The sequence below is a fragment of the Ambystoma mexicanum genome, chromosome 2q (assembly GCF_040938575.1).
Source record: "Ambystoma mexicanum isolate Mex_15411 chromosome 2q, UKY_AmexF1_1, whole genome shotgun sequence".
Taxonomy (NCBI): Eukaryota; Metazoa; Chordata; class Amphibia; order Caudata; family Ambystomatidae; genus Ambystoma; species Ambystoma mexicanum.
This window is the reverse complement of record NC_090924.1, coordinates 1,148,414,386-1,148,430,283: the sequence shown is the minus strand read 5'-3', so window position 1 is coordinate 1,148,430,283 and position 15,898 is coordinate 1,148,414,386. Positions and strand designations below refer to the sequence as shown.

Sequence of the window (15,898 nt, the reverse complement as noted above, 5' to 3'; positions counted from 1 at the left end):
AAGTTCCATGTAAACCAGTCCATCGAGCTTCCGGCTTTCTTCCAAAACCCACAAAGCTCAGCTGAGGTGAAACTACACACCCTAGATGTGCGTAGGGCGGTCTTATACTATGTAAATAAAACCAGACCGCTAAGGAAAACAGATCAACTGTTTGTCTCCGTAGCTACAGGCAGAGAGGGGGATCGCGTCTCTAAGGGCGCTATCTCTAAGTGGATTATCAACTGTATACAGCTGTGTTACTCTCTTTCTGAAAAGACTCTGCCATTTACACCAAGGGCCCACTCTACTAGAGGCATTGGGGCCACTCTGGCTTTCATTGCAAATGTTCCCCTCGACACCATTTGCAAAGCAGCTACTTGGAGCTCTATTCACACTTTTACTCAGCATTACTGCATTGACACTCATTCCAAGACAGATACACAAGTGGGACAAGCGGTTCTAAGACACCTGTTTGCTCATGACCCTTCTCACATCCCACCTCCTTCTTCTGGTACTGCTCGCTAATCTATGCACAGCATGTGATCTAAGCAGATTCCACAAGCCTCAGAAGGGATACATTACTCACCGTAATCGTATTTCTGATGCTTGTATCTGCTTAGATTCACATGCGACCCACCCTTCCTCCCCTCCGAGAGAAGGCGCATGGTTGCTTGTAGTCTTACCTTTCTGTCTATCTGCTTGGTCTATCTGTACTCACGCTACTCCTCATGCTACCTCATGTCAGGAAAAACACAATCTGGGGATCCTAGACGCGTGAGGGATCATGGGTACAGTGGACGTCACACTAGGGATAGTATTACTGGCACGCCCTGTGTCGACGCCCTTTTTCGACTTTCGAAAAACAAACTGTAATACTCCGCAGCTTCCACTAGATGTCGGCCTATGCACAGCATGTGAATCTAAGCAGATACAAGCATCAGAAATACGATTACGGTGAGTAATGTATCATATATATATATATATATATATATATATATATATATATATATATATATATATATATATATATATATATATATATATATATATATATATATATATATATATATATATATATATAATAAAAAAGGGTCCAACCGTACAAAATGACCTAAAAATGCTACCACCAAACGTTCAAACTTTTGGTGTTCGAACCTTTGGTGGTAGCATTGCAGGTAAGTTAAAAACAAAAAAAGTGCAGGGGTGTTCCCCCGCAACACCCGGCTCACTATACTGTGTGGCATAGTGAGCGGGCAACAAAAAAAAGAAAAATAAACCGGGGCTGCAGGGGTTTCCCCGCGACATCCCGCTCACTAAAATCACTTTACAGTATAGTGAGCGGGAGTTGCAGGGGAAACCCCTGCAGCCCCCGTAGTATGTTTGTTCGCATGAGAGGTGCAATCTTTTGGTAGTTCGCACCTTTTTCATGCGAACATTCTGGCTGCGGCAAAATCAGCCGCAGTGGGATCACTTAGAATCATGTTGGTCATGCAAGTGATCAGGTGGCTGGACAAACCTTTCAGTATTAAAGGTAGTGCTTATGTGGGAAGGGGGGCGAGGGGCTGGCTGATATTACCTGTGCTGATGTGCAGGAGCCTAGTAGTGCCTTTAGCAGCACAATTCTGGGGTACACCCAGATGGGTTGACAGGCTGTTAGTGGCCAAGTTATTGGGCACATGCATTAGGCTAGCCAAACTTTCCACAGTGCAGTGCTGTGGGGCAGTAGGTGGGCTGGTGATAAGAGAGGCCAGTGAGTGGGCAGCTAGTGAGTGGGCAAGCAGATGTATGGCATATGCGTTCCAAGGTGCTATGCGGAGGAGCTCCCGTTTTATGTTCCTGGGCTGAAGATGTGTCAGAATTCATAAATGCCGGTTCTGAACCATTAATCTTCAGTGCAATGCTAGAGCTAGGAGTCCCTTTGTGGTTTTTAGGGCTCGGGGCACATGTAGAGTCTGAGCTAGCAGGAGAATGAGGGGTGGCTTGTTTGATAGTACTGTTTTGTCGTGGTGTGGCAGGCAGTTTGTGCAAGAGTATGTAATCAGCATTAAAGGGCCCAATGCTGGTGGCCTGGTAAGTGACGTTGAATGGTGGGCCATTCTGCAAGCTAGTGTCCCTGGGCTTGTGCGTGCTTGGAGCCTGTGGCAGGATAAGCTGTGCCATATGCTTTTTTTGAGGTCTGGTAGGCTGGATGAGCCAGTTAGGCAGGTTCAGCCACCGCAGTTTTGCATTCCCTAATGGTGGCTGGCTGGAAGTGCGTTTCCAGGGCGGGGCCAAGGTAGCATAGCTGTAGCGGGGCTTACTCCCATCCGGATGTGGGGGCAGGGGTAGTATACTTACGTGGGTTGCAAGTAGAACACCTGAGGAACCCAGCGGAGTGGGTTGTGCATGAGCCCGCTCAGTCGGGTGTTTGAGTGGTGTATGAATGGGTAGTGAGATGCTCATTGATCGGGTGCGGGCACCCAGGCAGGCAGGCAAGACACAGGTTACCTGTGCAGGGGGCATTGGTGAGAGCAAGAGGTGGGCATGTCTTAAAGACAGGAAATCAGCATGGAGCTGCAGAGGTGAGGGAACGGGGCGGTAGCCAAGGGTGCAGGAGCACCTGGGGGGAGAAAAGAGGTGGGCAGGTTTGCAGAGTGGTGGGGCAGGTGTTTTGGCAGGGATGAGGTTCCGCTGTATGAGGCATCAGAATAGTAAACATACCTTAATACTGTCCCGAGTAGCCAGGCCCAGACAGGCAACGTATGCCTTAGATTGCGGCCTTGGGATGTGCCAGCCGGTGAAGTGATGCAGGGTTATTACCCTGAACGGATGGCCAAACGGAGGACTCAAAGGAGGGTCTTGGTCTTGAGCTGCTGGTTCGGCATCCCCAGATAAGCAGGTTGCCATCTTGGAATATCGCAGAGTCGCCTTATGGGAGCCCATCAGGGTGGTGTGTGTGTTATCCATGCCAGGTGCAGGGCTTGGATATAGCTGAGCCCAGTCCTAGATAGGCAACGTATGCCTTAGATTGCAGCCTTGTTGCAATGCAAATGGCTAAACACCACTCAGTCTGGTGCATTTTAGAGTTTGTACACTCAACAAATGGTGACACAGCACCGTTGTTGAGTGTAGGGTTTAGGAATCTAGGGGCAGCTTTGGCATCTGGTAAACAAACGTCAATCCTGGGGTGGGTCCTTTTTTGGGTTGGACGCTTTTGAGTAGATTGAGGATTGTGTTGCATTCCCTCAATTGCTGCATGTTGGGGGAGTTTTCCTAAAGTATACCTGTGATAAGACTTTATAAAACTATCCCCTGCTATGCAGGACCCAACTTCTAGTAGAGGTCTATACTACTTAAGGTGTTAGTATGGCAGAGCCGCCAGGTGTATCTTAGGAGGTAGATGTGAGCTGTAGTAACTAATCCATACGCAATTATCAGTTGAGTAAAGAATTATCCAATTCATGGACGCAGTTCGAAGTAAGTATAGTCACTTGTTATAGCAACTCAGAAAATATTCTGTTCTAGGAATAAAAAGGTTAAATCACACCAACAATAGCAGGGCAGTACTTTTGCATTATTTTTCAGAGGCCTTAAGGCTTTAGCAGGCCATCCCTATCTAGGTAAGAGTTCTTCAAAGTCAGGTTGAAGGTAAAGCAGTTAAGGCACAGCAGCAGAAAAGGAAAAGGTGCAGAGGATTCTTCAATTAATAGATGTTTTTATATGAACAGTTAGGCCGTTTTGAATGAGGAACCGTGTAATTACATGAATGGGAATGCAGAATAACTCTTACACCAATAATCGGACCGACTCAGGACGTTGGCAAACTAAATCTGTTTTATTATCAATTGTCTACAATGGGGAGAACAACGGATGTCTCGCAGCATAATCTCAACACATTTCATAAAAAACGACTTTTGTAGTAAAAACATGTCAATCGTGACGTCGTACTACGTGGCAAATAGGTCTACGGGGAACATCTAGGTAAACTTTCTGTAGGGAATTGGATTGTGATTGGACTCTATAGTCAGGTGGACAACGAATGGCCACCCCTTGTGCAAGTCATCCTCAATAGTTGTTAGATACCCGACACACCATTGGCTCTCAAACTATAGGGCTCTTCAATACATGGCCCTCTATAATTGGTTGGCATGTTTGTACCCTTTTGAAATATTTGACTCGCTAGCAGCACGCAAGCTGGTGTTTTGGATTATGGATAATGGATAACTAGCCTGGTAAGACAGTTGGTCACACATCAGGCAACTTTACAGATATTCAATAACTATACCAAGGGGCTGCAAATGTTCGTTGATTACAACGCACACACTTCCAAATAATGAAAGTGTTTGTGACAATAAGCACAGGCAGACAGTTGCTGTAGAAAATATGTGACAAGAGGCCAGGAAATCCTAGCTTCCCCCTCCAGCAGAGAAACCTAACTGCAAGTGGCAACTTCTTGTCTTAAACGGCATGTAGCCATGTCAAGAGATGCCTTTTTATACCACTTAGATCTGATAAGCAGCCAAAGAACAGGAAACACCAATAGACGTCGTCAAGAAGCAGATGACAGGCTTTAGTCCTGTGCTGAACTAAAAACCATAGCATGCAATGGAATAGTCATCGGAAAACTGACATGATATGTCTTTAGAGTGTACATATCTAATACTGTATGTTCAAGCAAAAGTACACTCTTAAGCGTTGGGCCTGAACCTTCCAGGTAGCAGAAATGACGCACACATGTTCGACTAAGCCCCCCCCCCCCTTAGATATAAAGCGCAAGCTGACTGGGGGAAGAGGCAGAGGTTCAAACAGCGATCAGCAGACTCCAGTCCTCGGGGCTGGGAAGAGATCAATTATCACAGATCACAGAGCAGAGGCGAGAGTGAGAGATAAGAAGGTTCCTCAGGACAGGAAGCCGTGGTCGGGTAGTGTGCAGCACATCTTGTCCTAAAGCGCGAGTTAAATATGGAAATCTTGCTGTGCATTTTGAGACTGAAGGCGTTTGGTATGTTACACCACTCCATAGCATAGCTTTACATAGTATAAATCCCAGGTCACTCAAGCTGCTAAACTAAAATGTTCACTTGTCCTTTTTCAAGGTAAATGTAAACCATGCTCTTCGCTTACATTGCAGTTCTTTTCATGTGTGTGGTAATGTGCTATGTTGTACTTGCTTTTGTTGTAGCATGTGCAATGCAAATTAGAGCGTGTAGAAGATAGATGTGATATTAAAAATATATGAACCTACTATCCTCCATGTCAGCATATTTCTGAGTAATGCCTCAGAATGATGTCTCTTTGAGTCCAAAAGAACTTCACACATTTCCTGGCTGTATTTGTTAAATTATGCTAATGAGCACAAACACGCAAGCACTATGTCAACGCCTGGGGTGCGTATTATCACAAAACATGACTTCTGATTCCATGTCCACTTCTCACAGCCTCAACTGAGGTGGAGGGAAGGGGCAGGAATCCAGCTTGACCACAGGCAAGTAAGTCACTGGTACCCCAGGTGCTTGTGGGTGGGCTTGACCATGCCTCCCCACCCAATCGGCCCATCATCACTCATGCCGTTTGCAATTCAAATAATCTTTGAACTTGGCCTTGCAAAGTAAAACTGCTCCTGAGATTAGAAGAGAGTGCGAGCACGTTCTTACCTTAAGTCTCGATGCAGCTTGCCCATTTTCTATTTCCATCCATCCCATGTGACAGGAGACCATGTTTGAGCTCCTTCTTCGTATTTAATGATATTAAATTAATAAAACCTGGCACTCGTCGTGTTTCCATTGCACCTTGAGCTCACCTCGCTTCTCACGTTCTTTGTATATCCTTGAATAGATAACCAGTTCTTGGTTGCCCCAACCCTTGACACTGGGCCAGACAGCCTTCTCGATCCTTCCTTGATTTTTAGCTGTTTTTCTCTACTGCGTCACACTTTCAGCCCTTCTCTTTCACAGGTCCTGGCTTACTAAAGTTGCGACATCGAATATCTAAACTCTGTACATGTATATATGCATTGGCGGCACTGCCTGCAGTCTGTTCACTACGTATAGCCAGTCTTCATGATTACTTAGTCTACTTGCGTTGCAGCATCTGTACAGTTATAAAAACGACTTCTATTTTCTTCAGTGTTCTTTACTCGTGCAATCTTCATTTCGCACATGAAAGGTTACTCCATTCCTTATTTCGTCATCAGATTTCATAAGGCCTATGTATTCTCTTCTCTGATCATCCTTCTCAGTGCGTCCCTCTCATTTCTTATGTCACCAACCTCTTTTGTTCACTGCTTCACACTTCTTCGGGGCTCTCCCCTAAGAGACTCATCTCTTTGCGGATACATCTTATAGGGCTTTCTCAATGGATACCTTGTTTCAAAGATCTTTTGTTGTATATCGGTTATCGTGTTATTGGTTATAGCGGTAACGGCATTGTGCATGTCGCAATTTCCGGCTTCCAACATATTGGCAGAATAGGGGCCTTCTGGTAGAGGCATTTGGCTCCTCCTCTACACATGGGTCAAAAAAGGTTTCAAGGACCTTGAGAAAGACGTCCTATGGGCACACAAGCGTTGGGCCTGGGCGAACAGTATGGGCAAACACCGGAATCAGTACAGCCTCCCAGTGGGAACCGGTTTCTTTCAGGCACACCAGAAGACAAAGGATAACAGAGCTTCAGATCCTCACTTGCTTCCTCTCCTCGCAGATATGTTGGAGCCTCTGTGGGCTGCACAAAGGGTTGCTGCTTGAGATGAAACTCAAAACACGGACCTCCCCCACCCTGAATGGCAGAAAAAGGACCAAGACGGGACTAGCACACAAGAAATGGCTATAAAAGAAAGAAGCCAGCATTTTGTGTCAATTGTGACCCTTCTGTGCATAACCACAGCTGTGGAGACAGCCTGCGCGTAGAAATTGCACAAAAGACAGTAGAACACGTCCACTGCCACCAGACATGAGTGTATGCTTGTCATTGTAACATAAATGTTATAGGAGCATTGAGAAAGGGGATACCAGATAACCCCTCAGCACTCCACATAGGGTGGTGTGTGCTGATCTCACAAAAGGAAAAGCTAAGAAGGATAAACCTTGAGAACAGAAGTTAAGGAATTTAAAAGGAGATCCCCTTAGGGCTGCATAAAAGGTGCTGTGTGCTGCAAAAGTGAAACGCAGATGCCTTAAAAAGTATGGAGGAAAGCAAGACTCCATAAATAAAAGTAAAAACACAATGAACAGGGTTTCTATGTTCAAAGCAGAAAGAATGAATGAGGGGGAAAAAGACTCCCCTCATTCAGGAGAACATCAAAAAGTGATGGGGGTCTCGGAGGTAGAGGAGATTTGGCATAACAATGAATAATCTCCTTAACACTACTTTAGAGCTATCCTGCGAGCTATAAATTAATAGTGGGTAAAGATTACTGGTTGGAAGAGATTAGTTGTAGTGTGTCTGTGTGGACTTGATGCGTACACCCCACCCTGTAGGATGCAAACTTAAGGTTCTACTGTTGTGGGCAACTTGGGACAAAGTAGTGTGAGGGTGAAGCTGCATTGCACGATTGTCCATGATTTTTTCACCTCACTGCTTTCCTACATTTAGAATCTGGAAGTGGAAAATGCATGTTTGATCAGATTTTCTTTTAAAAGATATTTTGTACTGATGGTATGCCTACTATAAAATTATGATTATCGTTTTCACAAGGTAATACTCATGAGGATGTAATTTGATCCATGTTGGTTATAACATTGATCTGTTAATTTGATATTTGGAAAATATGAGGTGAATATTACAAGGATACATGTTTGTGCGTGCTTAAATTCTCCTTGGAAACTGCTTGAACCCACATTACATGTTCAGCCCAAAATGGTAAAGCATACTAACCTTTTTGAGTCCTGACCACAGGGGTGTAGAGTGCCAGTACAAAAATATAAGTTTTGCCCAAGGGTCCCAAAAGGTCCTGCCACCTCCTATTCAACAAATTAGAATGTATATATTTGCCTTGTTGCAAAACAATGTAATGGGGTTCCAAAAGACTCTAGTGCAAGCGGAACAAACAGACTGGGAAATCATGTGCCCAATAACAAATAGTCAAAGTAAACAAAGTTAATGATATGATATGGCATTTATAACATGCCTATACACCAGTGTTTTAAGGCAAAGTCTGCTTTATTAACAATTCATATAAAGCAGGTATGCGCACAAGTCTCAAAAGCTCTGTCGATCCAATACAAAACATCACGTTTTAACTGAGAAATACATCATAACGGACGTCCCATTACAATCTTGCTTGCAAAAACCTACGGAGTTGGGGTATTGGATTGGGAAATGTCTGCATATAGTTTATGTATGGGTTAGTCTTTTAATTGGCTAGAACTATCAGATGGCCCCACCATCAACCATCCGAGAATTGGTAAAGGAACAAAAGACATCATCTTAACATCAGGTAATTGGCTAATGCAACAGTTACAGGACACATCCTTTTGAGAGTTATTGGTTGGCATTGGTGTTATCAACCTTGAACACTTGGCAGGTCATCAGCACATGGGCAAAAATAGTGGCAGGGGGACTGACATCAAGGAACTGCTTCTCCCAATTAAACAAGACACCATTACTTATTTCATAAGCCACATGCCAGGGCATCTAGCTTTGTACTTGGCCTTATCAGGTGCCTCTCGCTCTGGGAAATCTGTGGGAAGTCAAGCAGGTGCCTATCTGTGTCTGGCGTCAATGAATGGACACTGTCTTCCAATTATAGGACACGTGTGATGAGACCACATTTTGATTTATTTTACCCTACTCTTAATGTGATTTTAGGCCATATTAATAAAAGTGCTGTTGCCCCTTTTTGCCACTGGAGACTTGGACGATACATTCCTCATGCAGCGTTAAGCTTTTAATTAATGGGCACCTGGCTTTCAAAGGTTTTGTTCTCTACTGAATCTAAGAGAAATAGTTCTTGCGCTTGGGAATTATTATCTTCTGTTGTCTTTGGAGCCATGCAGACCTTTTTGTTCACAGTAACCTTGGAAGGGGGCTGCGCAGCCACTGTCTGGCCTGCACAGATCTGTATTTCCGAATCTCCCTGCAGCTGCGAGGCTTCCCGTTCACTTGAGGGTGGCTTCACCGTCCATTTTATGCAAGATGGCCACTCGTTACTGGTGCATTTCTACGTTTAGCAAGCTATATATGTTGATCGTTCATATTGCATTTCAGTCTATATATTGAGTGTTATGTTCTTCATGGCTATATGGTGCAGGTAATATTCTACATGTCTAAATGCACGTTTGACCTAGTGTCTGTGTTTCTTCATGGTGAGTGCATATCTACTTAATGTCTATTGTACTCTTGTTTGTCAGTTCGCCAGTGAGGTCACTTGCTCTTGTCATCTTCAGTTACAGCATGTTCATTTCATTTCTTCTCGAGTTTGCATTTATTTCTTCTTCTATTGTTCCAGGATAAGGTTGGTCTGTAGTGCAGAACGTTTCTCATATTTCCATATAGAGGCAGGGGAGGGGCAGACGCCATGAATGACGTATTCACTTACCTCAACAACAAGTCCACATTTTAGGAATGTATATTTATACACGTTCTAAGGGCACTGAAAGCTAAACTTAGTTCCACTGTTTCTAACAACGGTGTAGCCTAGTTTTAATGAATGTCAGTCCGATTGGTTTAAATGTGGGCATAGTATTTTTTGGAAGTCTGGTACTTAAGGATAGACCTACTTCTGCTTAAAAAGTTTTCTATCATGTGAGAACTGGTAATCTATACCTTGCTTTTTGTGGATTCATTATTTTTTATTCACAACCACATTTCCCTTTTCTCTTTGCCTCATTTTCTTCACAGACATATATGTTCAGGAAATGGCCCCAATTAGATCTGTGCTGCACTTTATTACCTTCTCCTTGGGACTGACAGTAGGATTCACTTGTTGCTATTTGATGCTTAGCGTAGTGCTTGAAGAGAAGCCGAGCATTGCAACAAAGGTTCTACAAAATGACCCTCATGGGAGACATTCCAACGATGATGGAAGTGATCAGCTGGTGGGGCAGATGAACTTCAGTGCGGACGTTCTACAACATGAAGGTACTGATCCTTGGCCCTAATGGGAATGAGCAATGTGACCAATACTATTGGCAGTAAAAAATGTGTTTCTGCTAGCATGCAATGGGGAACTTTCCTATTTTAAGTTACATATGCATGTTTTTCTTCTGCAGTGGGAGGTTGGAGTCTAATTTTCGACATTGCCTCTTGTATCACAACATGCCTTTTTATATTGTCCTTTTCTGTCAGTGGAGCTTTTTTGATATGTTCTCACTTATTTAAACCTCCACAGACAATGTAGTTTTGAGTAGGAAATGAAAAGAAGATCCCCCTTAATGCTATAGATTGTAGTGAAACTCGATAGTGGCTTGTAGAAGTGGTAGTGATTGAATAATTGCTCGCAGTGGTGATGTGTGAATCACTGGCACTTGAGCACTCAAGTGTCTCATGCCATGCGTGAGAAAGTCATCAGTACAATTTTGTTCCTAGGAATTCTCGTATTTGTAGTCCTAAATGTATAAAGGAAAAGGCAAGGCGACACGACTAGCGTCTGGGACTTGAGTGCTAAAATACATTCCCTATGTAAATGGAGAAGCTTGCGCAGTCATTAGCATGTGGTATTACTCATCTTTTCAAGACTTACCATCCAGCACTCTGTTTCATAGCAATAAGCATTTTAGAAATTGCTTGCAAACTTGCCAGTTCTTGAGTGGCTTACAGATATGCACGTACCTTTTGTTATAGCTTACACGTGTTCTCTTTAGCTACCGCTGTGGTAGTGGTTCTTTGATAATAATTATCTGTGCGGTAATGGTTTTTTGTACCATTTGTCACCCTGTTACATAGCAGTGTACAGTGGCATTTGCATTGCTTAGATAGTATTACTGTGGCAGTATTTTCCAGAAAATATCTTGCTCACCTTAGAGTTTTCAAACAACAAAATACACCAGGGTATCCTATAGCCCAAACGGGGAGCTCTCAAACTGCTGTCTTCATTTATGGCCATTCTTAATCTTCACAAATCTACACCTAATGTGACCCTCCCCAGGGAAACTCTGTGCACCTCACCGTCAAAGGGGGTCATAAAGAGGACCCTCTGAAGTGGACATGCAACTCATGACTTCTTATTCTCCCTATGCCCCTCCTCCATACCAAGCTAGGGGATAGCTCCGATGACCCAACTATCACTGTGGCCTTTAGCAGACCCCTTTCCTAAACTTCCCTTCTTAAAACTAGCGTAATCCTTGCTCCCTTTGTTATAGCGCAGGTTTCTGAGCCTCAGCATGAAGCACTTACTCCGAACGCTCGTACCCCTTCTATACTTGTAACTATTTACAGCTGGTTTATGCAAAACCAGTAACAATACACACAAATATATGCACACCTACACAAACTCATCGCTATATATTATAGATATATGGCTGCTGCAGCCAGACCTATGACACCACTTCAAAACTGTTCTTTCGTGCCCATTACCTTTCTTGGGCCCTTCCTCCTGGCCCAGGGCATCGCATGCGGACCCTGTGCACTAGGGAGGAGGGGGCTCTTGGTCACGTCTGCTGACCCAGGCTTCAACCGATTCATGGCGCCGCCCAAGCCACCAAGGCCGCAGATCCTGGCTTTCCTTCACAATGCAGCGCCCCTTACCCAAGATGGATGCCGCACACTTTCACCACCATTGAGCCAGAGGCCCTCTTCAAGCAGCGCCTTGTTGACTGGGGGACACAGTGCACTCTCACCACCACGGCTGGGACTACGTTTGTCCACCCAACACTTGGTATGCGCTCATGTCTGTTGGTTGGACCTGCTTTTGATTGTCTTCACCTGGGCCCCATTCCTGCAGGCGACCCGTGATTGGGTCTTCCATGCACGCCCCCTGCCGACTTGTCCTGGGCCGAAATACTCGCACAGCCTGCAGCTCGTGCTCTGACAGGTGACCCAGGGCTCTGATCTTCTCTAGCCCGCCCAAGTCAAGTCACAGGGCTCCTCAAACTACTGCTGATTCCCCAGGCTGCACCACTCGCGTGACTATGGAATAATCCCTTCTCTGGGCCTGTCCGGTCTGGTCCCCAGGCAGGCTGACTGGTTTACAGTCCAGGTTTCCCCTCTGGCTACCCGAGACACATGGTCTTGGCTTGTCCCCTCACCGGGCTGTTTCTGGCATACTCTCAAGGGACTCTATGATATAGGGTTCCAGGAATCGAGCTGGTCTGCCTGCTGACACACTGACTCTCTTTGTTTGGTTTATTTCCAACGGTTCTTTATTCTTCTCCTTTCTCCAAAGTTCTGTGCGCTTCTTCAAGGCTAGCCCACTCCTCCATGCCATTTTGTATGCTGCATGTTGTTCCAGCACTCCAACATTCCAAGTAGCCCTCTAAGAGGGATTTGATGGTGCCGTCCATTGGGAACAGGTATGCAGTATGAACATCCAGCATATTAAATGAAATATTTAGGCCTACCTTTTTTCGTCTTTTCCCTGAGGTGGTAAGCAGTGTAACACCACCTAGCCCTATTTGGGGTAGGGGGGGTTACAGAAGCTTTCCACAAGCGATTAACATATTCATAATGGCATGTGTGCCACTGCTAATAGAGGTTAGCAGGCCAGCCTCTCTATTGCTGACCTAATATGTAGCTCAAGGGTATACACAGGCAGTTTTTTGCTATGGTAGTGGTTTTTTTTGGTTAAAATGATCTATGTTGTAAATAGTCTGTAGTAGCATTGTAACTGTTTTGATATTTTCTCACTTACTCAAACCTCCACAGACAATGTTGTTTGGAGTAGGACATTAAAAGATTATTCCTGCCCCATAGCAGTGTTAAAATAGCATTTTCATTTGGTGAGATGGTATTACTGTGGCAGTATTTTCCCGAAAATATCTTGCTCACCAGAGAGTTTACACATTTCTGAGTAACCAGGAATGAGACGGACGGAGACTGGTCAAATAATTTTATTAAATTAAGAGGGTTGGGAACTGCCTCTCTGTCCCTGCTCTAAGAGGTATGTCCCTACCTAAAACAAAAACTATGGGTCTGTGAATGGTCGGATGTCCAAAGCAAAACAGCCTGTGTCCAAAGTACTATTCAGGTCCTCGCATTCTAAAAATCAACTCTGGTAAAAAGGGAAAATGTCTTTTGGCCTTTAGTGTATACATGTTCAAGAAAAGTGAGTAACTCCAACACAATAGTTCCAGAAGGACAGAGCTCCTTGTTCCATAGGTGGTTCCCTTCCCTTGCATTTCTCTTCACTCTGTTTTGCATTTTCAAGAATGTCAGTTCTCCAGCATTGGATCTTTCATAGATTCACATGCTGTGAATATTCCCTGGCTTCAAGCTGGGAATCCTTGCTTTTAGGATATTTCCTTTAAACACAAAGTTTAGGGAGTTGTGTATGCTGTCACCCTCATTTTGCGTGTTCTAGTCACATCCAATTGGACCTCGAGTAGTAAGCTACTCCTCCCCAGCCTTTCCTCAGATTCTAACCGCGTGTCATGCTGGAAAGAGTCCTCCAGTTCTTTCTCCTCAAGAGAAAAGATTATTCAGTCCTTGTGTTTCCCTTCTCAAGAGAATTAAGAGATTATCAGAAAGAAAATCGAAAAAGATGGAAGAAAGAAGTTGTTGTGCAAGGCCTGCAATACCTGTGGTCTCAATGTTTTCGAAGGCAACCAGCACGGTGAGTGCATTTTTTTGCTATTAGTCACGGAAGGATAGCTCGGGGGCAATGTGCTCGCCTTGGAAGCGTGACGAAACGGAGCAACACAGGTTCAATCCCCAGGTCCGAGCTTCTAAACCTCTGGGTATTAAGAGCGTTCTAAATAACCTATCATATCATACCACAATCACTCACCTGAAGATTGTGAGATTTGTTGGGGTTTTAGCGACAAACCTTAAGATGGGCACAGGAGACAGGTATTTTGGCTCCAGGAGCGTCATTACCCACCTTCAGAGTCGAGTCCACTAAAAGCATGGCAGTGCCTAGGAGGAAAAGGGTCTCCATCTAAGGAAAGGGCCAAATCAGAGTAGATGCTTCCTAAGAGGCATAAACGTTGTCACGTCCATGAACCGTCGATGACCAGTGCCGATAGCAGTAGGGCCTCGTCAACTGGTGTAAAGACTTAACGCATATTGGGGGATAAAGCCCCACAACAAAAGACAGTGCACCGAGCACAGTTAGACAAGCGCAACTCCACATCAGCAGGGGGTGGGTCAAGTGCAAGGTACAGTCGGAACCCAGCAGAAAACATCAGCAAGGGGCTGATCCGGGGCAGGATGCACAAGTGCAAGTGTTTGCCTCACCAGTAGTCTACTCAGATGTGATAGCAGAAGACATCTTATAGCACACCATTGATTTCAACTTCGAGGCCCGTCAGGTTGGCCCTGTACAACTCTGACTCGGAGGAATCCATGGCCAGCCACCAAGCTCTCCTCCACTTCCTCCTACGCCGGGCCTCAGCAGACCAGGTATAACAACTCTTAACCTGACCACATTTAATAGGCCCAGCTGCCCTTGGGTGGCTGGACATGGATCGGGCCATGGCCCTAGCTTTACACTAACTGCCCAGCCACCACAACAACTCCTGAACCCGCAAGCCCTGCTGTCCATCCAGGTTCTTTCTTCCTTGCAAGGGTTACTATCGCAGTTGCAGACTAGACTGCCACCTGCACAGTCACAGCAACAGTACCCATGGCAATCGCATCAACCAACTGGGGAACGTCAACCAGTCTCACCACTCAGGTTGCTAATCTGGTCCTCGATGGGGTCAAGACCACAGTCCACACATACGTCGCTGTCGGCGTCCAGACAGACGTCACTGACCAGGTCCAGATCCCCGTCCGTACAATGTCAACTGCAGGGTCAAGATCGTTGCACAGGTCTGGAAGGTCCCGCCAACACATGAAGGCTAAATGTAAGCGAGGAGACGCTGCAAAACGTCATACAGCTCCACAGCCCATACTGCTTCCAAAGCCAGCAATTGTGCCCCCGCCCTTGCCCACTATTGGGGACGAGGAACAAGAGGAGGGCTAACTTCACAGTAAAGACGCAGACAACCCGCAAGACACTAACTCCACCACCCCGGCGGACGATCCACAGGAAGAAACACCCAATCCTTCACCGCCGGACGACCTAGGGGCGTTTCACGCCACTATCTCTAAGGGCTGCCAGGAATTTAGCCTGATCCACACAGAGGAGAAAAAATAATGCTTCCTATTCGACCGCATGGGTAAGAGTTTGGTGGTGTTTGGTGGTGTCCATCCCAATAGTAGACCATGTTTGGGAAATGGATTTGCATACACCAAAGCACCCGTTCACAGAACCTGTTGTGAAAGGCAGATGAGACAAGAAGGTTAATGCACCAGAGTCCACACCTAAATACCCTGCATATCAACCCACGCCAGAATCCGTGGTGTCAGCGGCTGCAAGTAGTAAGGCCCATTCTCAAGTAAAAAAGGTGCACCGTGCCCCCCGGAGAATGAAGGCCGAAAACTAGATGCTTTTGTGGAGGTCATAACACTTTGGTCGATAACAGTGAAGGCAGCTAACTTGCTTGCGATAATGTCACGTTATGACTGGGAAATGTGGCAGAGAATGGACCCACTACTCGGGCACCTGCCGGAAGAAAAAAAAGAAGCGACAGCAATTTTGCGGGAAGGCGAAGAAGCAGCCAATCACAACATCCTTAATAGTGTTAGATCTGGCCGAAACTGGTTTTAAACAAATTGGAGACGGTGTGGTGATGAGAAGACTGGGCTTGTTGCGGTGTACGGATTTCAGGCCAGACGTGCAACACAAGGTAATAGACCTGCCCTTTGAGGGGGGGATGATCTGTTTTGCCCAAAGATAGAATACGCACTGAAGACAATTAAAAGCAGACACTGATACGGCCAGGTCACTCGCCATCTTACAGTG

The 15,898-nt window shown here is 45.3% G+C and overlaps 1 protein-coding gene across 9 annotated transcripts in view; it reads left to right on the top strand.

Moving 5' to 3' along the window:
* C1GALT1 (core 1 synthase, glycoprotein-N-acetylgalactosamine 3-beta-galactosyltransferase 1) overlaps positions 1-15,898 on the top strand; it is a 303,461-nt gene that overhangs the window by 78,651 nt on the left and 208,912 nt on the right. For all 9 annotated transcript variants that reach the window (XM_069648538.1, XM_069648533.1, XM_069648536.1 and 6 more), the window contains one exon: positions 9,796-10,035. In XM_069648538.1, coding sequence (XP_069504639.1) covers positions 9,813-10,035 — 223 coding nt within the window. In that variant the 5' untranslated portion in view covers positions 9,796-9,812. The remainder of the gene's footprint in view (positions 1-9,795; positions 10,036-15,898) is intronic.